The sequence below is a fragment of the Nicotiana tomentosiformis genome, chromosome 2, assembly GCF_000390325.3.
Source record: "Nicotiana tomentosiformis chromosome 2, ASM39032v3, whole genome shotgun sequence".
Lineage (NCBI taxonomy): Eukaryota > Viridiplantae > Streptophyta > Magnoliopsida > Solanales > Solanaceae > Nicotiana > Nicotiana tomentosiformis.
In genome coordinates, this window is record NC_090813.1 from 80,725,592 (window position 1) to 80,751,584 (window position 25,993).

The 25,993-nt window shown below is 40.0% G+C and overlaps 3 protein-coding genes across 3 annotated transcripts; 2 read left to right on the forward strand and 1 right to left on the reverse strand.

The window, feature by feature from the left end:
• Positions 1-1,431: 1,431 nt before the first annotated feature.
• On the forward strand, positions 1,432-2,256 carry LOC104096312 (small ribosomal subunit protein mS78 (rPPR3a)-like). Its single transcript, XM_070193643.1, has one exon. It carries the CDS (start codon positions 1,432-1,434, stop codon positions 2,254-2,256), a length of 825 nt encoding a protein of 274 aa, XP_070049744.1.
• A 9,083-nt stretch (positions 2,257-11,339) lies between these two features.
• Positions 11,340-12,920, reverse strand: LOC138905138 (WEB family protein At5g55860-like). The gene is made up of 2 exons (XM_070193644.1): positions 12,384-12,920; positions 11,340-12,074 (listed from the first exon to the last, which is right to left on the reverse strand). The coding sequence occupies exons 1-2, from the start codon at positions 12,918-12,920 to the stop codon at positions 11,340-11,342; spliced, it is 1,272 nt and encodes a 423-aa protein (XP_070049745.1).
• Positions 12,921-22,725: 9,805 nt separating this feature from the next.
• On the forward strand, positions 22,726-25,949 carry LOC104096311 ((-)-alpha-terpineol synthase-like). Its single transcript, XM_009602669.4, has 7 exons — positions 22,726-22,806; positions 23,058-23,334; positions 23,806-24,184; positions 24,458-24,676; positions 24,985-25,123; positions 25,228-25,476; positions 25,568-25,949. Exons 1-7 carry the CDS (start codon positions 22,726-22,728, stop codon positions 25,862-25,864), a joined length of 1,641 nt encoding a protein of 546 aa, XP_009600964.1. The 3' UTR covers positions 25,865-25,949.
• Positions 25,950-25,993: the final 44 nt, after the last annotated feature.

Genomic DNA, 25,993 nt, shown 5'->3' on the forward strand with positions numbered 1-25,993 from the left:
TCGCGAAGAAGGAAACCAGATACCAGCAACAACAGTTCCAAAACAACTCAAATTGATCTGAAACCACCCCAAAACACACCCGAGGTCCCCGAGACCCCGTCCAATCACACCAACCAATCCCATAACATAACACGGACCTGCTCGAGGCATCAAATCACATTAAACATCACCAAAATCATGAATCACTCCCCAATTCAAGCTTAATGAACTTTAGGACTTCAAACTTCTACATTCGATGCCGAAATATATCAAATCACATCCGATTGACCTCAAATTTTGCACACAAGTCATAATTGACATTACGGACCTACTCCAACTTCCGGAATCGGAATCTGACCCCGATATCAAAAAGTCCACTCCCGGTCAAACTTTTCAAAAACCTTCAAATTTTTATTTTTCGCCAAATGACCCAAAATGACTTACAGACCTCCAAATCCACTTATGGACGCACCCCTAAGTCCAGAATCACCATACAGAGCTATTCCCAGGCTCGGAATCCCAATCGGACATCGATAACATTGAAATGCACTTCAACTCAAATTTATGAAATCCTTCCAAAATGCCAACTTTCCACAATAGGCGCCGAAACGCTCCTGGCCATCCAAAACCCGATCCGGACATACGCCCAAGTCCAAAATCATCATATGAACCTGTTGGAACCTTCAAATCCCGATTCCGAGGTCGTTTACTCAAAATCACACCTTAGTAAATTCTTTAAACTTAAAACTTCCGAAATTAGAATTTTCTTTCTAAATCAACTCTAAATTTCCCGAAATTCAATTCCGATCATACGTACAAGTCATAATACCTTAAGTGAAACTACTCAAGGCCTCAAACCGCCGAACGGCGTGCTAAAGCTCAAAAAGACCGGTCGGATCGTTACACTACAAAACATAGAGAACATAGGTAAATAAGTTTCTAATATAATATAACTAGATAAAAATCCCAATTATATGGGTACGTTGTTATACCATGCAACCAATCATTTAGACCATATTCTGGACCGGGCTTCATATAGAGCAAGCCCAGTTTCCTAAATGGTTTAAACCTAAACAACGAAATTCTAATCTAACGACATTTCACATGTCTTCTTCTTCCCTTTATCGCCGGCTTTACGGCATCTTTGCCGAGAATCAAAAAATAACCGTCAAGCTTAAAACTGACAAGCCCAAAACAACCTCCTTAAAATCCACCAATCTCACACCTAAACTTACCGAAAAACAAGAACTCCAAACTATAATTAACAACTTCAAAAAATCATCGGAATCCCCTCAATTCCGACGCCACTACTCCAACTATCAAACCGCCATTCGCCGCCTTGACAATAATTCTTCCGCTATCGAAGACATTCTTGAGCACCAAAAACAATACCCGGAAATTAGCAATGAGTTATTTGTCTCCCGCCTCATACTCTTGTACGGTACAGCAAAAATGTATGAACATGCCCGTAAATTGTTCGACGAAATGCCAAACTTAAAATGTCAGCGAACTGTTTATGCTTTCAATGCCCTTCTAGAAGCCTGCGTAAGGGCAGAAAAGTACGATACTATGAGAGAGTTGTTTCAGGAATTACCTGAGGAGTTATCGATTGAGCGTGATGTAGTGTCCTATAATACTTTGATTAAGGCATTATGTAAATCTGGTTCTTTGGATTCTGCTGTCAGTGTAATGGATGAGATGGAAAATCAGGGGATTAAACCTGATAAAGTGACTTTCAATACGCTTTTGAAAGCTTATCATGAATGTAAAAAGTTTTCTGAAGCAGAGGATTTGTGGGTATTGATGCAAAAGAAAAACAATGTTGCTGACCTGTGGAGTTACAACATTAGATTACGAGGTTTAGTTGCGAATAACCAGGTTAACGAGGCGATTGAGTTGTTTGAGGAGATGGGGAAGAAAGACATCATCCCCAATGCTTTGAGTTATAACACGATAATCAAAATGTTTGTGGATGATAGGAACTTGGAGGAGGCGAAAAGATGGTATGAGAAAATGGCGGAAAATGAGCGTTATCCGGATAATGCAACATTTGGGATGCTCATTCATTTTGCTTGTAACAAGGATGATCTTGATTTTGCACTTGACTTGTGTAAGAAATCTATGGATTCAAAAGTTACAGTTCATAATGCAACAATGCAGAGGGTAGTTGATGACCTGGTTGAGCATTCGAAGCTTGAAGTCGCAAAGGAGCTGGTGAACTTGGCCAAATCATATAAGCGATTCCGGTATAAGCTTTCGTTTCCTTTGCTTCAATAGTTATGCGCTTTTATTTGTACTACTGTTCTTGCTGAACTATGTTTTTAGGATTTATTAATGTGTTTATGAATAGCCCTCATGATTTAAGAGTATAAGTTCTGAGGAATGCTTCAATTGAATGTATAAAAATTTTGCTTATAGCAATTGAGGTCCATTGGTATTTAACTGTCAAAATATATCAAAACGGATTTACTAGTCTTAATTAATTTTGCTATTTAAAGAATCTTATCCTGGGCATGAGGTATATCATTGACATGAAAGCCTCCAGATCAGCTGATAATGTTAGCACTCCTAGTAGTAGCATTATAACTAAAGAAAAGAAAATTAGTTGGTTAGCACCATAGGCACCTATTTTAGAGGCAAAAGATTGTAAGAAAACCCAGGCTCCCCGGTTTTGGTTCAGTAGCAAGAACACAACATATGATGTTTGTGTTTAGGCGCACGTCGCAAGTTCGAACTTTGCCACGGCAAAAATAGCAAAGGGGGATGCTAATTAGTTATCGAAATTTAAATGGTGCACCAACTGACTCTCTGAAGATTTTCAATTGTCAAAAATAAAGAAGATTGTAATACATCCAGTACAATAGGACTGATTAAAAAACAATGCACCCAGTACGATAAGTCAACCATGGTAGGTTGACGGGTTGGCCATAAAACTTTCAGCAATATAAACTCAAATCTCATTGTAGATCTAAGACATTATTAACTTCAATGCAACAATAATAATACCTTTTAGCCATGAAAGAAGATTTGAATTTCTGAGGATTTCTATCAATTCACACTTTCATCATCAACATATATGAGAAGTCTATTGACTTAATACATTCAAAACTTAAGGTAAAAGAAACCCTAGCGCCTGAGCATCTGTTTATCCTCGAATTATGGATAAGATTTTTCATGGAGTCATAGAACTCATGATTATGTGCATAATCGAGTTTCCACATGTTTGTCACAAAATATTGACTTGATATGATCTTCGAGAACAGGAAGGCAATGATTCTCATCATAAGTGTACATCATAGGAACCATTCTGGCCATGTTGAGACATGTCTTTTGAAAGGAGAATGGAATTGGAGTTGGTGGGAGGCACTGTTTGTTGAGATCTTTCCATATGTCTGAAACCATGTCCATAACATGTTGCCTTTGCATCTTCAGTAGTTAAGCCATGTTGTTCTTTCATCAAGTACTCTAACATACGATCCATCACTCCCTTCTTGATGCTCGTCCTATAGTACAATTAAAACTAGGAATTAGAAGATAAATTGGAGAACATTATTGGATGGTTAACCTTTCACTGGCTCGGTGACACGCCTCCACTTAATCATCAGTGATAAAGACACCCTTTAGAAAGGGTGCCACATGACACCGCATGGCAAAAAGATTTCCTTACATATGGGTGTGCGAGTAACATTTTTCTAGAAATAATATATACATATACAACAGGCCAACACCAGTTAAAAATTAATATAAATTAAGTATCAACACAGGAAGTAAAGTTTCAAAACTAATACTATAATTCTAGACTTCACTTACAAGCCAATTTTGACAATAGATCGTATGCAACTGAACTTGATAATCAGTGTAGGTAATCAGTAGGTCCAAGGCTCAAGTTACAGTGGAGGTAAGTGAAGAACTACTGTTGATCCATTAGGGGTATGGTAGGTAAGAAAAAAAACAATCTTTTGAAATTGAATACCCTTATCTTTTTACCTGAACATTCCCGAGGTCATCTAGAAGGCGAAGAATTTGGGCAACCCACGGAATATATCATGCCTTGTACATTAGCAAGGAATCAATCCCTTTAAATCTTGCCTTAATTTCTCTAGAAAACATCCTTTCTCTCCCTTAAAGTTGTTAAACGCGTCTGCACAAGGTAGATTACATGTTCTTTAAATAAAGGATTTATCTTATAATTAACAGTGTAAACTTTTTCACAAATACTACATGTTACGTATAATCTAATTACAAGTAATTGTCTATAATAAGTAGGATTTAATTAAGTTCGATGCATGATGTTGTAGAAATATTTACACATTTATGTGTTGATTTAAACGTTTATTACATGTAACTTTTTACAATAAGCATTAATGAAAACCCGAAAGACTAGTAACACGTGTTTAAATTATATTGATAGTGCATACAAATTTATACTATGAATGCAAATAACTTAAATTAAAGGCAAAATACATAAATTTACGGTGTCGATCTTAGCCTCGAACGAGCTCGAGGATAACTAACAGAAGACCGAAATATTCGCAATCTGACGGATATTACGACGAGAATCTCGCCACGTATCATCAGGGAATCGGTAATCAGCAAATCAAGAGATTTTTACCTTTTATACAAATGTACCTAGAATAGGACTGCTCTACTATATAAAGGGGGTCTGATAATTTATTTAACACATTGTAACACGCATCCCAAAGCAATATATTATTATTTCTAGTTCTCATTATCTTGTTATTATGTTCTGGCATCGATAGAAGCATTTCTGACTCGAGCGTGACTAATCTTCAATGTTAAGATTGTTCAACTTGTGTGGTTTGTATTTATTTTTCATTGCTTATTTCAATATTAATCTGATTTCTCATTTTGCATCAAGTTAGATCACGTATCCTTTAAACCGCGTATAAATTCAATTGTTATCCGATCTTGAGGGTAAACAGTTTGGCGCCCACCATGGGGCTGAGGATAATAGTGGTCATTTGATACAAATCTCCATAACACAAACTGCTTTACACTTGCTCTTTGAAGTGTCTTTGATTTCAGGCTAAAATACAAAAATGTCAAACTCTCAATCAACACCTTTGAATGTTGACAACGAGTCCGGTCACCAAGGTGAAAACAACAACATAGCGCCTAGTAACGAAATACCACCTGTTGATCCCGTTGGAATTCCGATCGCATATCCGATTGACGCTAATTCATATCTGGCTATCGATGCAAACTTGCCTACCGACCCCGAAAATAACATTCGTGGTGGAGCCCGATCGGCAACTCGAAACACGCAAAACGTTGAAGGAGAAGGGATCAGTCTACGAGTGATCGTCAAAATATTGCAGGCTCAACAGGCGGCGATAGCTCAGTTTCAGAACCAAAGCCGTTCACCGAGCAGGGTTTAGCCCGATCCTCCCCGGGAAGTCACCCACTGGGATGAACTGGTCATAGAAAGGTCGAACAAACACGTATCAGGGGCTAACCTCGAGATCATAAAAATGCCCGAGGAGCTGACAAAACAGATAGAATCAGCGGAGAAGAAGATCGAGGATAACGACAAAAAGGTGGAAACCTACAATTCCAGGGTAGACCAAATCCTAGGAGCACCTCCGGTATTGAAGGGCCTGGATTCCAGGAAGTTCGTGCAAAAACCTTTTCCATCGAGCGCGGCTCCGAAGCCGATCCCCAAGAAGTTCCGTATACCCGAAATACCCAAGTATAACGGAATGATCGACCCAAACGAGCATGTAACCTCTTATACATGTGCTATCAAAGGGAACGACCTGAAGGACGATAAGATCGAGTCTGTTCTGTTGAAAAATATTGGGGAGATCCTGTCGAAGGGAGCTATGATATGGTATCACAATTTACCTCCTAATTCTATTGACTCATTTGCTATGCTTGCAGATTCTTTCGTAAAAGCACACGCAGGTGCTATCAAGGTCGAGACTAGGAAATCAGACCTTTTCAAAGACAAACCGAAGGATAACGAGATACTCAGAGAGTTTGTGTCCCAGTTTTAAATGGAATGAATGAATCTGCCGCCAGTCGCTGATGATTGGGTTGTTCAAGCTTTCACTCAAGGACTTAATATTCGAAGCTCGGTGGCTTCACAGCAGCTGAAACAGAACTGAATAGAATACCCGGCTCTTACATGGGCCGACGTGCATAACCGATATCAATCGAAAACCAGAGTCGAAGATGATCAACTCGGGGCCCATTCGGGGTCTGTTTATCCCGTCAGAACCCTAGACAGAGTCAAGAGAGATATCAATCGCAAACGAGGCCAAACAGGGATCAGTATCAACCGTATAATGGAGATCAGAGAAGCAGAGGGTCCGGGCGAAACTCCATGAGAAACGAAAGGATAAATGATCGAGGTCAAAGTAGCCGGGGACTTATGACCAAAAATGGCTTCGACAGGTCCAAAGACGCACCGAAGCTATCGGAATATAACTTCAATGTCGATGCCGCCGCCATTGTATCAGCTATCGGGCACATCAAAGATACCAAATGGCCTCGACCTCTACAGTACGATCCAACCCAAAGGGATCCTAACCAGATGTGCAAATATCAATGCACTCATGGTCACAGAACGGAAGATTGTCGACAGTTAAGAGAAGAAGTGGCCCGTCTATTCAACAATGGGCACCTTCGGGAGTTCTTGAGCGACCGAGCCAAGAATCATTTCAGGAACATGAATTCTAACTAACAGGAAGAACAAGAAGAACCTCAACACGTCATTAACACGATCCCATAGGGGCCGATGTTGAAACGCACCAAAGTATCCATCACTAGGGAGAAACGAACTCGAGACTACGTACCGAAGGCAACTTTATCTTTCGATGACGAGGATTCTGAAGGGATCATGCAACCCCACAATGATGCACTAGTAATATCTGTACTCGTAAATAAAATTCGGGTTAAATGTGTATTAATTGATCCAGGTAGCTCAGCCAACATCATTCGATCAAGGGTCATGGAGCAGCTCGGTCTACAAGACTAAATCGTGTCTGCAGTTCGAGTTCTGAACAAATTCAACATGGCATGTGAGACCACTAAGGGAGAAATAACGCTACCCGTAAACACCACCGGGACCATCCAGGAGACTAAATTTTATGTGATCGAAGGGGACATGAGGTATAATGCTTTATTCGGGAGGCTATGGATCCATAACATAAGGGTAGTGCCCTCGACACTGCACCAGGCATTGAAATTCCCAACAACTGACGGAGTCAAAATAGTCTACGAAGAACAACCGACTGCGAAGGAAATGTTCGCGGTCGAGGAGGTGATACCGGCATCTATATCTTCGGCTGGTTCGGACAAACAAAAGGAAGTCGAGGATGATGAATATGGGGTTCCCAGATCTTTTATAGCCCCCGATGATTTTGACGCCACTAAATCGACGTTCGAGGAGCTGGAACAAGTCATATTGCGAGAAAGCTTGCCCGATCGAAAGGTATATCTGGGCACGAGTCTAAACTCCATGCTCACGATAAAACTCATTCAATTTCTTATAACTAACGAAGATTGTTTCGCTTGGTCCCACCTCGATATGACATGAATCCCGCTGGAGATAACCACTCACAAGCTAAGCCTGGAACCGAAATTTCACCCGGTTAAATAGAAGAGGAGACCCCAGTCCGAGATCAAGCATGCTTTCATCAAGGATGAGGTATCTAAACTTCTTAAAATAGGGTATATTTGGGAGGTTAAATACCCGGATTGGTTAGCAAACGTAGTGGTAGTCCCTAAAAAGAGAATAAACTAAGAATGTGTGTAGACTACAAAGATTTGAATAAGGCATGCCCCAAAGACTCTTTTCCTTTGCCCAATATCGACCGTATGATCGATGCCACGGTCGTCCACGAGATCCTCAGTTTTCTCAACGCCTATTCCGAGTACAACCAAATATAGATGGACACGAGTGATTAGGAAAAAACTTCTTTCATCACTAAATACGGCACATACAGTTATAACGTAATGCCGTTTGGATTAAAAAATGCTGGTACTACTTACCAACGCCTAGTAAATCGGATGTTTGAGGAAAAAATAAGAAATCAATGGAAGTTTACATTGACGACATGTTAGTTAAGTCCTTGCGAGTAGAGGACCATTTAAAATATTTGCAAGAAACCTTCAGCATATTGAAGCGGTACAATATGAAGCTGAACCCAGAAAAATATGTGTTTGGAGTTGGGTCGGGTAAGTTCCTCGGATTCATGGTATCCAATCGGGGAATCGAGATCAATCCCGATAAAATCAAAGCCATCGAAGATATCACGATCGTGGACAATGTAAAGGACGTGCAAAGGTTAACCGGGTGAATAGCCGCCCTGGGGCAATTTATTTCGAGGTCGTCCGACAAGAGCCACCGATTCTTCACAATGTTGAAGAAGAAGAACGACTTCTCGTGGACCCCGATTGGCCAAATGGGGTGTAGAAATAAGTGGGTACGATATTGAGTATCGACCTCAGACCGCCATTAAGTCTCAAATTTTGGCAGACTTTGTGGCCGACTTTACACCGGCCCTAATACCCGAGGTCGAAAGAGAGTTATTGGTTAATTCAGGAACTCCCTCGGGAATTCGGACCCTCTTCACGGACGGTGCCTCAAACACAAAAGGGTTCAGACTTGGGATCGTACTAAAACCGCCAACAGGTAATATAATTAGACAATCTATTAAGACTGTGAAATTGACTAACAACGAGGCCGAATATGGGGCCATGATTGCAGGCCTTGAACTAGCCAAGAGCTTGGGTGCATAGGTAATCGAAGCCAAGTGCGACTCCCTCCTTGTGGTAAACCAAGTCAACGGAACATTCGAGGTCAGAGAGGAACGAATACAAAGGTACTTGGACAAATTACATGTGACATTACATCGGTTCAAAGAATGGACTTTACAACACGTACCTCAGGATCAAAACAGTGAGGCTGATGCCCTCACTAACTTAGGGTCGTCGGTCAAAGATGACGAGTTCAACTCGGGAGAAGTCATAAAACTTATGAGATCGGTATTGGAAGAGGGACACGCCGAGATCAACTCGACGAGCCTAACTTGGGACTGGAGGAATAAGTACATGAAATATCTCAAATCCGATAAACTGGCCTCGGATCCAAAAGAGTCGAGGACCATACGTACAAGGCGACCCGATTTAGCTTGTCCGAAGACGGAACCTTGTTCAAAAGAACTTTTGATGGCCCACTTGCAATATGTCTAGGGTCGGGTGATACTGAGTATGTTTTGAGGGAAATCCACGAAGGTACCTGTGAAAATCATTCGTGCGCCGAATCGCTAGTTCGAAAAATAATCAGAGCCAGTTATTACTGAATCGACATGGAAAAAGACGCAAAGGAGTTCTTCGAAAATATGATGAATGTCAAAGATAAGCTCCGATGATCCATCGACTCGGGGAGCTGTTGCATTCGGTATTGTCACCATGGCCGTTCATGAAGCGGGGAATGGACATCGTTGGCCCCATTTTGTGGGCACCCGGTAAAGCTCAATTTATATTGTTTGTGACTGACTATTTTTCTAAATGGGTGGAAGCCCAGGCGTAAGAGAAGGTCAAGGAGAAGGAGGTCATCGATTTTGTTTGGGACCACATCATATGCCGATTTGGAATGCCGGCTGAGATTGTATGCGATAATGGGAAACAGTTCATCGAAAGCAAAGTAACCAAATTCCATGAAGACCACAAGATCAAAAGGATTCTATCGACACCCTATCACCCTAGTGGGAATGGACAAGCTGAATCTACCAACAAAACCATACTCCAAAACCGTAAAAAAAGGTTAACCGACGCCAAAGGAAGATGGAAGGAAATATTACCCGAAGTCCTATAGGCATACCGTACAACGTCGAAGTCCAATATCGGGGCTACCCCTTTTTCTTTGGTTTATGGCGCCGAAGCATTGATATCGGTCGAGGTCGGGGAGCCAAGTACCAGATTCCGATATGCAATAAAAGAATCGAATGACGAAGCTATGAGTACGAACCCAGAGCTATTAGATGAAAGGCGCGAAGTCGCCCTTGTTCGATTGGCCGCCCAAAAATAACGGATCAAAAAATATTATAATCGAAGGGCCAACCTTCGACACTTCAATACCGGGGATTTGGTACTAAGAAAGGTCACGCTAAGCACTCGAAATTCGAACGAAGGAAAATTTGGGCCGGACTAGGAAGAACCGTACCAAATTATCGAGATCATCGAAAAATGATCCTATAAGCTCGGAACAATGAACGATGAACAATTACCGAACAACTGGAATATAACTCACTTGAAGCAATATTACTGCTAAGGTACGACCCAGTTCTTTATTTTATTTACATTTTAAACTAACGCTCACAGGTAACCAACAAGGGATGATACATGATTTTAGGTCTGAAAGCATGCGTTGCACTCTTTTTCCCTTGAACCGTTTTGTCCCAAATGGGTTTTCCGACAAGGTTTTTAACGAGGCAACCAACAAATCATGCTAACTTAAAGTTGAAGATCGGCTACGAGCCGGTGATAATCACAACAACATTCAAGGCCTCTCTTCGATCAACCCCAAATACTGAGAGGACATTACCCTCGGAAAACGACTTTAACATGGAAAGAGATTTCAAGATTGAAGGGTCTCGATCAATAGAATTCATTGTAAGGGCCAAATGGTCAAATGAACCGTGCCCAAATAGACTGCTCGGACCCTAGCACAAAGCCTTTATACATGTGTAACTATTATGCACAAAAATGAAAGGAAGTCTCTTCCTTGCGCATAAACATCTTGTCCTTTAAAAGTTTTCTTACATTTCTCGAAGAATTTCCTACATACGATCCCCTAAAGATATCGAGCCCAAGGGCCACCTTAATCCGAGTTCGAACAATCACTCTCACTCGGGGACTGCCGCCCGAAAACAAACTCGGACGGTCCGAGCCATCAGACCTTTGGGGCATAAGATTATTTGGCATTTCCCGAATTAAAGGGCTACGGCCGTGCCGGGATAACAAAACCCGAAGTTACAAAGCTTATTTGGCATTGCCTGAATTCGAAAAGACTACGATTATATTAAAAAAAGGCTCGGAGATGTCTGAGACCCATAACAAAAACAAGGCCTTCAAAAAATCTTCATAACCGTTTCTAAAGGCTACCCTCGGCAAATTATAAACCTAAACTACTTTGGGGAAAAGTTTTCGGTAACACTGAATCCCTATGATGCCTTAAAACAAAATAATGTTAAAGGCAAGGTTTGTTCGAACCTTCGAACATAACCTAACTATTTCGTGCTAAGGCATTTCGATCTTTGCGAATACAAATAAAAAAAGCAAAGGAAAAAATCAAAAGTTGTGAAAGGGAAAAAGCCTTATATATATATATATCAAAAATTCTTTTTACAAGAGGTGAATAGTCCCGATACAAATTCTTTACAAAGGCCGATTTCAGCCAATAAATCAAAATCCCAAGCATGGACTCCCTCGAAGGCCTCCCTTCGGGATTGCCACTTCGCGTGCTTCACCATATTCCTCGCTTGGTCCTGAGTCACCTCGGCATCGGCCTTGTGCTGAGCCACCCTATCATCGGCCTCGGCCATGACCACGACAACCTCTAACTTGGCCGCATCAAGATCCTTGGCCAGATTTTCTTGACCGGTGACAGCCGAGTTCAACAAAGACTGAAGCTCCTCGATCTTTTTGGCCTGTACCAAGGTTTTTTCCTTTGCAGCCCGAAACTCGACCTCGGTCGAAGCCAACTGTGCATGGGCAGTCTCCTTTTCCGAGGCCAGGCGGTCCATATTTTTCTTCCATTCTTCGGCCTCAGCTTTCACCGTGTTCACCTCCGCCCGGAGCTGCTCGATATGGTTAAGTTTCTTTTGAGCCTGCGGGTTCGGGTCGTTAGCCACTGTGTCTAAATAATCATCACTAACTTCAAATGCTTGTCTTACCTGCTTGACTAGGTAGGCAGGCTCCTTCCGAGCCACTTCTAACTTGGCCTGGAGTTTCACACTAAGAAGCTTGTAAGCATCCCTATTCTCAATAAGCTCCTGGGTCTCGGCCTCGTGTTGGTTTAACTCTTCCCGATATCGGAGAAAAATTTCGTGATGAAGCACCGAGGCCTGCGAACACAAAGAAGAATGTTACGATTGTTTGTAACTTAATCTAAGTACATAATAAAAACACATTCGAAGTTACCCGATTCAACGCCTGTTTAGCTTCGTTGAAAAAACAGGGGGCCTCCACCTCGTCTATTTTGGCCTGATCCTCTTTGGTCACCAGGCATCGAAGATAGCTGGCAACCCCCATGGGGGCGGAGAGAACCCGGGCATCCTCCGGTATAGATATGATGATTGACCGCTTCCGGTCAAGATCTGCACTGGGGTTGGGAACCGGTATACTAATTTCGGACTCGAAGAAGATCCGCATACTCCTGAAGGCGACATCTTCTTTGGTAGCCGTAAGTCATCTAAATCGGTGACGTCCTCCAAGGCGGTAGAATCTAAGCCATCGAAGAAGTTGTTGAAAGAATTTGTCGCCCTTTGAGGCCCCTCATTTGGGCGTCCTTTCAGCATCTGGGCCTCGTTTATCATAGAGTCGGTGAATGATGGTGACTCTGAAAGATCTATCACCCCGAGCGCATCTTTTGGGACATTTTTCTCAGCCCGAGGAGTACTGGTTGTGGTCTCCTTGTCGACCTCCCCAGCTCGGGGCAAAATGGCCTCGTCCTTCCCTGGTTCGGAGGCCTCAACCACTGCCTCCTCATCGGCTACCCTGGTTTGAGGCAACTCGGTACCGCTTCTCACGCGGGGCATCAACTCGGAGGCTTCTTCTTCTTCTTCGGACTCATCCCTCAGTCGATTGAGCGAATCTGTTGGGACCTCCCGGTCACTAGCACTTTCCTTGGATTTGCGCACCAGCCTCCTTTTTGTTTTTTTTTTCTCCAAGTTTAGAGAACTCGGAGCCATTTTTCTCTTTATCCTGCCTCGGAACAGATGGTTCGAGGAGGATGTCTTCATCACCGGGCGAGGGCCTCATTTTGACATATTTGGGAAGACCTACAAAGGAAGAAAAAAGTGAGAGCGAATGCAGCTAAGAAAACTAAGTGTTGATTCACTCAGTAGAGAAATCTCACAGTGAGCACGGGCCTCCCACCGGCCCTTCAAAAGTTCGTGCCACGTGCTCTCGGAATAGGGGTTTTGCGACACGATGCCCTCGACCCACTCCTTGAGTCGAGGAACTGCATCCGGCATCCGAGCAACAGCTGCATCACAAAGAATCGATAAGAAGAAAGGCAAAAGAAAAATGATAAACAAAATCCTAAAGGCAAGGTTATACTTACGCTTCATGTTCAATTTCTCAGGAAATGGCATGTCCTCGGTCGAGATTAAGTCTGAGGTCTTCACTCGAACGAATCGGCCCAACCAGCCTTCGTCCCGATCCTCGTCGATGGTCGAGAATGAGGCCTTACTGGCCCGTCGAGCAAGTTTTATTAGCCCCCCTCAATAGAGTCAGGGATTATACAGGCGCATCAGGTGGTCGATGGTGAAGGGACACCCCTCGAGTTTGCTCACGAAGAAGCGAAGGAGAATTACAATCCTCCAAAACGAAGGATGAATCTGCCCGAGAGTCACCTCATACCTTTTGCAAAAGGCTATAATAATTGGATCTAAAGGACCCGACATGAAAGGGTAAGTGTAAACACTTAAAAAACCTTCCACGTGGGTGGTGATCGCTTCCTCGGGCGTAGGAACCACCACGTGCTTATCGACCCAGTTGCAGTCCTCATTGACCTTGGCGAGGACACTGTCGGTGACCGAACATATGTATCTGGAGACCGGCTCGCACCGACCCGATACCGAGGGGGTTTTCTCAACCTTGAAATTAGCTCTGGTTGGGCACCCCGTAGGGACGAACATCTTTAGAGGGGGTTCCGGTGTCGGTTCCTCAGTAACAACAGGCAAAACGTTCTCAGATGGTCTAGAGGAAGAAGGGTTTTCTTTTTGAGGAACGGATTTTGAAGTCTTTGCCATTGCTTCTATAGAGGAGAAAAGAAAGTGCTGATAAAAGAGGAGGTGTGTTTAGCAGACAACTTACGTAAGCTTTCAGAAAACTAGAATATGAGAGTGATGAAGTTTCTTAAAGCACAAGAGCAAAAGTTTGAATGTAAAAGTTCTAAATGAATGGATGAAAGGGTATTTATAGTTTTCTCAAACGGCGGTTCGCATTCTGAAGTGGCCGACCGTTAACTGACATGCATTTAATACCTTGAAAACTAGACCAACGGGACGTTTCAACTATTCTTATCACTTACGTCATGATTTCGTCGTCATGATTTATCGAAGTGAGAATCGGAAGCTCATGATTTTGTCACTTACGTCATGATATATCGAAGTGAGAATCGACGACTCATATCGTTTCTCGTCATTTATTCTCCGAAAAAACGAGGGGACTATCTGTATACGGTCGAAGTCGAGCTCGATTTTGACTTGGTAGATTAGGAACATGGCGACCACGGACTGAAGACCGACCTCGAGTCTCACCGAGCTAGCACCCGAGGTAGAAAAACCTGCCTTCAAGGAAAATTGAGTCTGATGTCGACCTTAGCCTCGAACGAGCTCGAGGATAACTAACAGAAGACTGAAATATCCGCGACCGGACGGATATTACGGCGAGAATCTCGGCACGTATCAGCAGGGAACCGGTAATGAGCAAATCAAGATATTTTTACATTTTATAAAAATGTACCTAGAATAGGACTCCTCTACTTTATAAAGGGGTTCTGATAATCCATTCAACACATTGTAATACGCATCCCAAAGCAATATATTATTAATTTTAGTTCTCATTATCTTGTTATTTTGTTCTGGCATCGATAGAAGCATTTCTGACTCGAGCGTGACTAATCTTCAACACTAAGATTGTTCAACTTGTGTGGTTTGTATTTATTTTTTCATTGCTTATTTCAATATTAATCTGATTTCTCGTTTTGTATCAAATTAGATAACGTATCCTTAAAACCGTGTATAAATTCAATTATTATCCGATTTTGTGGGTAAACATCAATAACACTCAGCTCTCGATATACACAGTTCCAGTGAATGTGCTGCCTTCGATTCTTAAAGCTGGAGGTTAATGTTCGATCACCCAATTTTGTCTGCAACTTTCAACCGTAAAGCTGGCGTTTCTTATTTTATCCTTGTCATTTAGTGAATTCGCTGCTTTCGATTCTTAAATGCATTTATAAAGTCTGTATTAGCATTGCCTTAGAATTTTCTTGATGGATTGATCAGGCTCTATTTTGGTTTAAGATCCCAAAACAGAATTGTATAAAAAATGATAAGGTTTTAATTATAATGGGCTGTTAAGACAAATGGGTCAAGGTGATAACCTGAAGGAATTTTTTCCTAGCAAAACTATAGGGAGTTTCTCATTATTACCTAACATAATTATGTTTAGCAACTGTATACAAAGTAAGGGGTTAGACTCTAATTTTTTCCATTTTAGGCTCCAATCTTTTTCATTTCTCTACCCCTTTTGTAGCTAACCAGACGATTGTCCGTTTGCAGCATCCTCTTGTAAACATCTATTCTGCCGTACTTGTAAAACGATCAAGTAAATGTAGCAGCGTCTATTCTGCCTAAGAATTTTCCAATATAGTTCGACGTGAATCAAAAATCTGAGCTGCTCATTTTCGCATTTCAACCTACTGTGCCTATTTGACTGTGTTTGGTCTACGCTGTGATGCTTAGAACAGTGGTGAAACTTGGAATTTTCGTAAGGGTGTTCAAACTTGAAATAAGTGGAAAAAAAATTTCTCGACAAAAAATATTTAATATATGTTATATACATCTAAAATCTAATATTTTATTTGCCCCTTTAGATTCGGACTAAGGACAAGGGAGCTACCGTGTCTGACACGGGATTTGAACGGTGTTAATATTATTGAGTCTAAATCGAAAATCCTATACAAGCATTAAGAAAGTGGATTCAAACATGACAAAAGGTCGTTGTTTACCCTAAAAACGGATAACAATTACATTTGTAAGTAATTTTAAGGATGTGCGGATTAATTCGATACAAACGATAAATTGCGTTAGATTAAAAAAATAAAGATATAGTAAATTCAAACCACGTGAGGAGGATATTTTCAGCCTTGATGAAATTTCCACCCTCGATCCGGATTCAGAATGGCTAGCACTGGTGAACGAGAATAAGAGCTATGAATAACAGTAAAAATAATAGTATATTACTTTGGGATGCGTGTTACAATGTGTTTCATGAGTAATCAGACTCCCCTTTATATAGTAGGGGAGTTTTACCCTAAGTACAATTCTATAAAAGGTAAAAATCTCCCATTTAACTGATTACTGGATTCCCGTCAGTACGTGCCGAGATCTGCGCTGTGATACCGGATTGGTCGCGAATATTACGGTCTTTCGTTAATCGTGTTTGATTGCCCAATAATTCTCTCCGAAGTCTCTTGGGATTTGGACCGATTCCGGGGTCGTGGCCTCGACATATTCGAGGGCAGGCGTCGTGCTCCCGATACTTGACCCGATGAGTCCTTTACCTCGATTCTGGTTCCTTGTCATCGCGTCCCTTACCCGATTTATTTTATCAGGAACCGGGCCAGCATATGGGTCCGATTTCACCCGCATAGTCTGAAAGCATCGACATGTCATCTTACTATGCTTAGAATTTAGACACTGGATGATATTATTTCCAGCATACTACCCGTTGAATTTGAACATTCTTTAAACCAAAACAGTCACAAATGCGTGCAAAATTGTAACATATAATGATAGAACTGTCTGATGTCTGTAGCTAATGCCTAGTGACAGTCGTCTCTAACTTTTCATGAATTATGAGTGGACATGAATTGAATTCCTCACTGGGCCGTAGTATTATCTTTGTAGATAACAATGCTAATGGTATTGATTGTTCAAAAACTAACATATATAGTTTGAACTATGCATTTGACTGTTTAAATTACAACACGAAAATAATTATCTTATTATCGTCACATATGCACCATAAAATCACCATTAGAAAATTTTCAAATTACAATATAGGAAGAAGAAACATCTTTTAAAATTTAATATAATCACATCAAAATGTGTGCTAATATGCAGTACCTTTTAAAATTACTGTCAAACTAAAAGTGACAAGTCCCGTGTAACATTTTAATTCAAAGTGTTGGGTGAATTAAAATGCATGCCTATGTTAAAGGATTTGTTGATTGTTCAAAAAAAATTTATTTAGTTTAGCCGATAAACCGCCCGATAATCATTAATCCGATACCAATCCGTTCATTGTCTTATTGGATGGCTACCAAATTACTGTATTTATAATCCGATAATCGATAAGCCGAACTGTTAAGTGTAATTATCCGCCAAATCCGCCCAATAAGTACCCCTAGTTTAGACAATGTTAAACCCTCTACATTATACTCCATGGCTTTAACTGAGGCTGGTCTCATTAATGGAGCTTAAACACCTAAGAGAGTAAACCAAAGATTGTGCATTAACTGTAAACCAAAGATTGTGCATTAATTAGTATCTTGAGAAATTGTGAAATGAATGTATCCAATAGAACTGCTTATCCTTTACGTATTCCGCAAGAAAGAGCTATGCAAAGTGAAGACATTTCGGATCCATTCATGAATCTTTCTTGGATTAGTTATTTAATTAATTACTTGGAAAATTGTAAACCAACCTGGCTTTATTACTAGTGTTTTGAGTCCTGTGCAACTTGAGTAGTACGGCGAGGTCATATCTTAGGGGTAATTAATTACACTTCCGGTTATAAGAGAAAAGTTCAAATAACTTTCTTAATTGCTTTACCTCGTATTTACTTCCTCCGGCATGAGATGTCATAGGTTCATAGCCCCAACCTTTTTGGAAATCTCAAGTCCTGGCCACCTGTTATCTTACTATAGGATATCTTAAAAAATTTACAATGGATAATTTATTGTGACAATAAGTTAACCTAAATAAACATGAACTTGCGAAAGATGTAGTATTTTAATAATATTCACTCCAGTCCATATTATATGTATTTTAAGACTGTTGTACACTATTTAAGAAAGTCATTTAACATAGCTTTAATTATATGAGAATTCTAAGTTATCAATAAATTACCACTCTACTAATTGAACCAGTAAGGATGGATTTTAAGGAAAAGAATAATAAATGATTATTTTTTTTTATAAACATCAAATATTACGAAACAAAATTAGTATTTTGGAATCATAAGTAATACTTACTTTATAAAATATCTTAAAACATCTTGAAACGGAAATAAAGTCATGAAAATGAATTCGGGAGATTAGTTCAGTGATTTGAAAGGAATAGCTTCAGAGATGCAGAATATTTGAGTTGACGGTAACTGCAGAATAGTATCGTGGGGCGGATTCGGAGGCCGGGGGATCCGGGGGTAAAAACGAAGTTGATAATACCTTCAATAACCTTAGAAGAAGTCGCTAATTAAGTACAGTATAAACTCTGGTTGAGAATCTTGAGATCACTATCGGAATTTGAGAAAATAAATGGAGTACCAGGTAATGTGCTCAAGTACCAATTGATACTCTCTGTCGGTTGACTCGTATAATTAGCACTAACAAATCTTACTACTCCCCCGTTAGTTCTTGGTTGTCCACTTTTCACTTTGTATTCCTTATATGTATTTTCCAATTTTACCTATAATAATGATAGTACTTTTAAAAGTTTTGAAAAATGATTTGGGAATAAATAGTTAATGATGAGGGTAAAATAAAAAATAATAATATTTTTTTCTTGATTTAGTATAGTGAATAAATAAAAATAAAAATATATTTTTAGTCTAATGGACAAGCAAAAGTGAACGAAAGGAGTATTATATCAACTAACATAGCCAAACTCATAGACCGCACCCTATGCTTGTTGGATATATACTTACCTTTTAATACCTAAACTCGAACTAGTACCTATTAGACATTCAAATCTTAATGAACTCGCAATTGGACTAGCCGTCTAGGAGTAGAAATTATTATTATTGTCGTGGTATGGTATCTGGCATGGATTGAACAAAAAATTGATTAATATACTTGAAATGTACCAATTAGTTATTAGAGAGAACAAGACATATAGTCAAATGAATTTGCATTTGCAGAAGTTACAAATGTTATTGTTTATCCTAAAAAACGGATAACAGTTGAATTTATATGTGATTTTAAGGATATGTGGATTAATTCAATACGAGTGATTAATAGTGTTAGATTAAACAAATAAAAAACGTAATAGATGACCAAATCAATGATAAGGGTGATTCCGAGCTCGGTTGATGGCTCGATGAAGAACCTGCCCTCGATTCCACGCTTATACTTATGAATAACTTAAGAACAAGAAATAAGAACTTTGAACAACAAAGAGAATTGGAATAAATTACCTTGATATGCGTGTTATAATGTGCCTAATGAATAATTTATTTTCATTTTATATAGTAGAGGAGTTTCATCCTAAGTACAATTCTAAAAAAAGATAAAAATCTTTCTTTATATTAATCATTGATTCACTGATGATACGGGCCGAGATTTACGACGTAACATCCGGTTACGCCGTGAGATCTCCGTAAACTGTTTTGATCCCTCCCAGTGTGGGGAACTTCAATGTCTGCTGTAGAGTCGAGGGTATTGCCCTCATGTTGTGAATTCATGGCCTTCCGAATAGAGCGTTGTGTCTTATATCCCCCTCGATGACGTAGAATTTCGTCTCTTGAATGGTTCTGGAAGTGTTCACCGGCAGGGTTATTTTCCCTTTAGTAGTTTCACATGCCATGTTGAATCCGTTTAAGACCCGGACAGCGGGCACTATTTGGCCTTGTAGACCCAGCTGCTCTATGACCTCGATATGATGATACTAGCCGAGCTACTTGGATCAATCAACACACGCTCAACTCGAGATTTATTTACGAGTACAGAAATTACCAGGGCATCGTTATGCGGTTGCATGATGCCTTTAGCATCTTCATCATTCAAAAAGATGGTCCCTTCCGGCATGTAATCTCGGGTTCACTTTTCCCCTGTAAAGGACACCTTAGTACGCTTCAGCATTGGCCCATGTAGGATGTCAACTCCGCCTATGATCATGTTGATGATGTGCTGAGGTTCCTCTTGCTCGGTCTCCTTGTTGGAGTCCTTATTCCTAAAGTGATTTTTAGCTCGATCAATCATAAACTCTCGGAGGTGTTCGTTATTGAATAACCGGGCCACTTCTTCTCTTAGTTGCCCGCAGTCTTTGGTCCTGTGGTCGTGGGTGCCATAATACTTACACATCAGGTTGGGGTATCTTTGGGCAGGAACGGACTGCAATGGCCGTGGCCACTTGGTATCTTTTGATGTGTCTGGTGGCAGATACGATGCCGGCAGCATCGATGCTGAAGTTATACTCCGATAACCTCGGTGCCTCTCTGGCCCCGATTTGCCTGTCAAAATCATTTTTACTCATGAGTCGTTAGTTATTATGACCTCGATCGCTTCTTTTTTCATTCCTCGCTGGGTTGCATCCGGATCCACTACCCCTTCGATATCCGCTATACGGTTGGTGCCAATCTCTTCTCGGTCTTGGTTCACGATCGACATCTCATTTAGACCTGTCATTAGTTCTGATGGGATACACTGACCTAGAGGGGCCCCCGAGCTGATCATCCTCCACTCTGATTTTCGATTGGTACCTGTTACGGACGTCAGCCCAAGTTAGCACCAGGTACTCTAGCAAATTCTGTTTCAGTTGATGTGAAGCCAAAGAGCTTTGGGGGTTGAGTCCTTGATTCAATGCTTGAACAACCCATTCGTACGCAACCCAGGGCAAATCCATCCTTTCAATTTGAAACATCGACCTGAACTTCCTAAGCATTTTGTTATCTCTTTGGTTAACTTTAAAGAGGTATGATTTTCTGGTCTCAACTTTGATGGCCCTGGCATGAGCTTTTACGAAGGCATCCGCAAGCATGGCAAATGAATTAATGGAATTAGGGGACAGGTTGTGATACCATATCATTGCTCCTTTAAACAAGGTTTCCCCGAATATTTTCAGGAGAACCAACTCGATTTCGTCATCTTCCAAGTTATTTCCCTTAATTGCACACGTGTAGGAGGTCACGTGTTCATTCGGATCCGTTGTCCCGTTATATGTTGGAATTTTGGGCATACAGAACTTAGTTTGCATCGGTTTCAGAGCTGCACTCAGAGGGAAAGGATTTTGGACGAACTTCTTAGAATCCAAGCCTTTCAATAACGTGGGTGCTCCTGGGATTTGATCAACCCTGGAGTTATAGGTCTCCACGTTTTTTTCGTTGGCTTCAATTTTCTTTTCTCCTGATGACACCAGTTTTGTCAATTCCTCAAGCATCTTTATTATCTCGAGGTTGGTCCCGGGTTCAACTTAGCCGGCCTTTTTGTGGCCGGTTCATTTCTGCGAGTGTTTTCCCGGGATGGTTCGGGCTCAACTCTGCAGGGAGCGCGGCTTTGGTTCTACAACTGGGCTATCGCTGCATGTTGAGCCTGTGTAACATTTCAAAGATGCAACTCCGTTGGGGTCAATATGGGGCACATCGTTGCTGGGCACTACATTATTGTTCTCACCATGGTGGCTAGACTCAGCATCAACGCTCAAATGAGCACATTGAGAGTTCGACATTTTTACTTGGCCTGAAATTAAAATCTCAAAGAACAAGTGTAAAAAGAGTGTGCTATGGAAATTTGTTTCAAATTACCACTATTATCCCTAGCCTTACGGTGGACGTCAAACTTTAAAAACGGATAACAATTAATTTATATATGTTTTTAAGGATATGTGAATTAATTCAATACGAATGATTAATAGCGTTAGATTAAACAAATGAAAAACGTAATAGATGACCAAACAAATTATAAGGGTAATTCCGAGCTTAGTTGATGGTTCGATGAAGAACCTGCCCTCGATTCCAAGCTTATACTTATGAAAAACTTAAGAACAAGAAATAAAAACGTTGAACAACAAAGAGAATTGGAATAAATTGCCTTGATATGTGTATTACAGTGTGCCTAATGAACAGTTAGTTTCCTCTTTATATAGTAGGGGAGTTTCACCCTAAGTACAATTCTAAAAAAGGATTAAAATCTTCTTTATGCTAATCGTTGATTCATTGCTGATACGGGCCAAGATTTACGCCGTGACATCCAACTGGGCACGGATGTCCCGGCTCTTTGTTAGTCGTGTTCGGCCATTTGGTAGTGCTCTCCGAAGTTGAGGGATTCAAACCGGACCCGGGAGATGTGGCCCCGATGCTTACGAGGGCGGATGCTTTGCTTGATCCCCAATGCAAGAGGTTTTTCGCCTAGATTCTGATTTCTTATGATCACGTTCCAGTCCAGTTTGTCTTACTGGGAAACCGAAATGTTCAACGGATCCGATTTTACCCGTATACAGATATAAAGAAAATTATTGTTAGAATAATGATGTCTATAGAATACAACATAGAAAAAAGTATCAAGTAAATGAATGCGGAGGGTGTATATTTTTTACCGCATGGCATGTAAGAGTTGAAATAAAAAGTAGGGAAAAGATTTATCGGATTCTCACTTTATTTTATGCTCTTGAGTCGATGTAATCACGGATGTGATTAATTTTTATTGCAAAATTAAGGTTTGATATTCTAATGTTGACAAGTGTATTATCTGGGCGTAAAATCCGTAGAGTTACTTTACTTGTCATGTGCTATAAAAGCTGAATTTGTTGCTCACTTTTCCTAACAATGGATCTTAGGAGGTCAGGAAACTACAAACCTAGCATTTGGGAAGATGGATATGTCCAATCACGAGCTACATTTTACGCTGTAAGTCCGAATTAAGAAAAAAAATATAGTTAGCTGTTAATCTTCTGTCTTTGTATATTTTCTAACCAATTTAAAGTATTTCCTTAACAAGCTATTTACTGCGCTTCTCTTATGTTACTAAATAGGATAATATATACTGGCACTGACCTGTTGTATAAAAAATTGTACACTGTCAATGCATCTAAGCTAAACCCTTGTGAGAAAACTAAGTGTATATTATCAACTGACGGGACAACTTCTTTATCAAGCAGGAAGAGAAACATTATGAACGAGCTGCCGGACTAAAAGAAGAGGTGAGGAGAATGCTAGAGAAAACGATCCACCCATTGGAACAACTTGAGCTCGTTGACATTTTGCAAAGACTTGGTTTGTCCTATTACTTTGAGGAAGAAATTGATAGAGTTTTGAAGGAAATGTACGTTAATATTTATACTACTAATAGAAATGATGGGCAGAAGAGCGAAGATTTGTATGCTACAGCTCTAGAATTTCGACTCCTTAGACAAGAGGGTTATCATGTCCCTCAAGGTACTTCAAAATTTCCTCTACGTTTACTTTTACCGATTTCATCTAATAATTTATAATGCTGTTTACTTAGTCCCCCTCTCAGGAGAACTTAACCAAAAAAGATAAATTAATTTTTTTTTTCTTTTAAAGAAAGAACAACATAATTGCAGCGAGCATAAAGTTTTTGCACATATCTTCTTGCATGCACTACAAGAAAAATGAGATGGTCTTACGTGTCGGACAATATCTAAAGAGTCTTTGAGAGTCGCCAGTAAAAGTTCATTTTCCGTTGTTAATTGACACCATATCACTTAAAAATTACACTTTGTTGATAAGTAAAAATAAATTGCATAATTACTATATATATTGAATTTTCTTGACCTTTTCGTATATTGACTTCTTTATATTTTGATCTCCCTTAGTGAAAATCATTAATATAAGATAGCATGTTTTTATGCTTGTTCTTATGTAGATTCCTTTCTTCTTTTCCAGAGATGTTTTGCACTTTCATGAATAAGGAAGGGAAGTTCAAAACAAGCCTTGTTGTGGATACTAACGGACTGCTGAGTTTGTATGAAGCTTGCTATCTTTGTATGGAAGGTGAAAGCATTTTGGAAATAGCTCGAGATTTCACCACTCATTTTCTCACGGAAAGCCTTAAGAAGAAGACAGATAAGAATCTTGCTGAGCAAGTAAACCATGCTTTAGAAATGCCTTTACATTGGAGGATGCAGAGGCTAGAAGCAAGATGGTTTATAGAAGAAGTTTATCACAAAAGAGAGAACATGAATCCTCTTATACTTGAACTTGCAAAGTTGGACTACAACATGGTACAAGCTACATACTTGGAGGAACTAAAACAAATGTCAAGGTGAGATGGCGTTGCGTGCGTTAAAGAGGCAGATACAGAATTTAGACATTGTAGGTTATAAGTTGAGAGAGTGAGTATTGATATGGATATCCAACTATATATGCTTCTCTATCGAACCTGCAAACTCATGGCTAGATCCATCACTGTGGACATGACTTTGGAAGTGGCACACTGTTGAATACACACAAAATACGATTTAATTTTGGTATACTAAAATATTTTCAATCCTGAAAACTTTACTTGAAGATATGTTTTAATCTGATTATAATGCAGGTGGGATAAGAACATTAAACTTGTTAAAAAGATGAGCTTTGTTAGGGACAGATTGGTGGAGGGCTTTTTATGGGCTGTTGGTTTCACTCCTAATCCTCAGTTCGGATACTGCCGAAAGTTTTCAACAAAGCTTTCTGTATTCCTCACAACAATTGATGACATCTATGATGTTTATGGCACCATGGATGAACTTGAGCTTTTCACTGATATTGTTGACAGGTTAGTCCACATACTTTAGGCCTTTTTCCTCTATCCCAATTCTTATAATATCATGTCATCTAAAAGATAATTATAGATAACCGTCCATAATAAGTAAGATAAATAGCCTAGAAAATTAAACAAGTTACCTCCTACGACAACTTAAAATACATTGATAGCGTGAAAATTCATTACACTAGCAGGGTATATAAGTTAGATCCTTTTTTCCCCTTTATTTGGATGGTCAAGGGGGTAGACTGGACTGGAATAGAATATCGAATTTATTTTTGATGAGGCGCATATACTTATTGTGGTTACATGTTCTGAAGATGGGACATCAATGCAATAGAGCGACTACCTGACTACATGAAAATCTGCTTCCTAGCTCTCTTCAACTCCATGAATGAACTGGCTTATGATATTCTCAAAGAACAAGGCTTCAGCATAATTTCACATATAAGGAAGCAGGTAGCAAATGTTGCTTGCCTGTAATTTATCTTGAATTCCTCATCTCCTCCTCTTCATTCTTACTGACTTATACATTTGACATTTTTTGGTACCAAATATTTCAGTGGGCTAACCTATGTAAAGCCTACTTACTGGAAGTGAAGTGGTACCAGAGTAGATACACACCAAGCTTGAATGAGTTCCTGAGAAATGCATGGATAACAAACACTGGTCCTGTACTAATAATGCATGCTTATTTTTGCATCACAAACCCCATAAAGGAGGAGGAACTGGAATGCTTAAAGAATTATCCTGCTATTATTCAATCGCCTTCGCTAATTCTTCGTCTTGCAAATGACTTGGCAACTTCACCTGTAAGCTATGTTTATATACAATTTCTGTGCAAGGTCAGTAAGTTCTAGTATGATATGTTAAACAATTTTTTTTTTTTTAACCTTTGTTCAGGATGAAATCAAGAAAGGGGATTATCTTAAATCAATCCACTGCTACATGCATGAGTCAGGAAGGTCTGAAGAAAATGCTCGAAACTATATAAAGCAATTAATTGATCAGACCTGGAAGAAGATGAACAAAGATATTCTAAGGGACAGCTCCTTCTCAAAGGATTTTAGAACAACTGCAATGAATCTTGCTAGGATTGCTCAATGCATGTACCAGCATGGAGATGGATTTGGAATTCCAGATCGTGAGACAAAGGATCGGATCCGCTCCTTGTTCTTTGAGCCCATTCCTCTTTCATGAAATGACATACTTCAATTTGCCTGTTTATACATGAAGCTCAATGTAAAAGAACTAAATATATAAGAATATCTGTTTTCTATATCCAGATACTTGTATGATGTCCTCCAGTAAATAAGGCCTTGGAAGAGC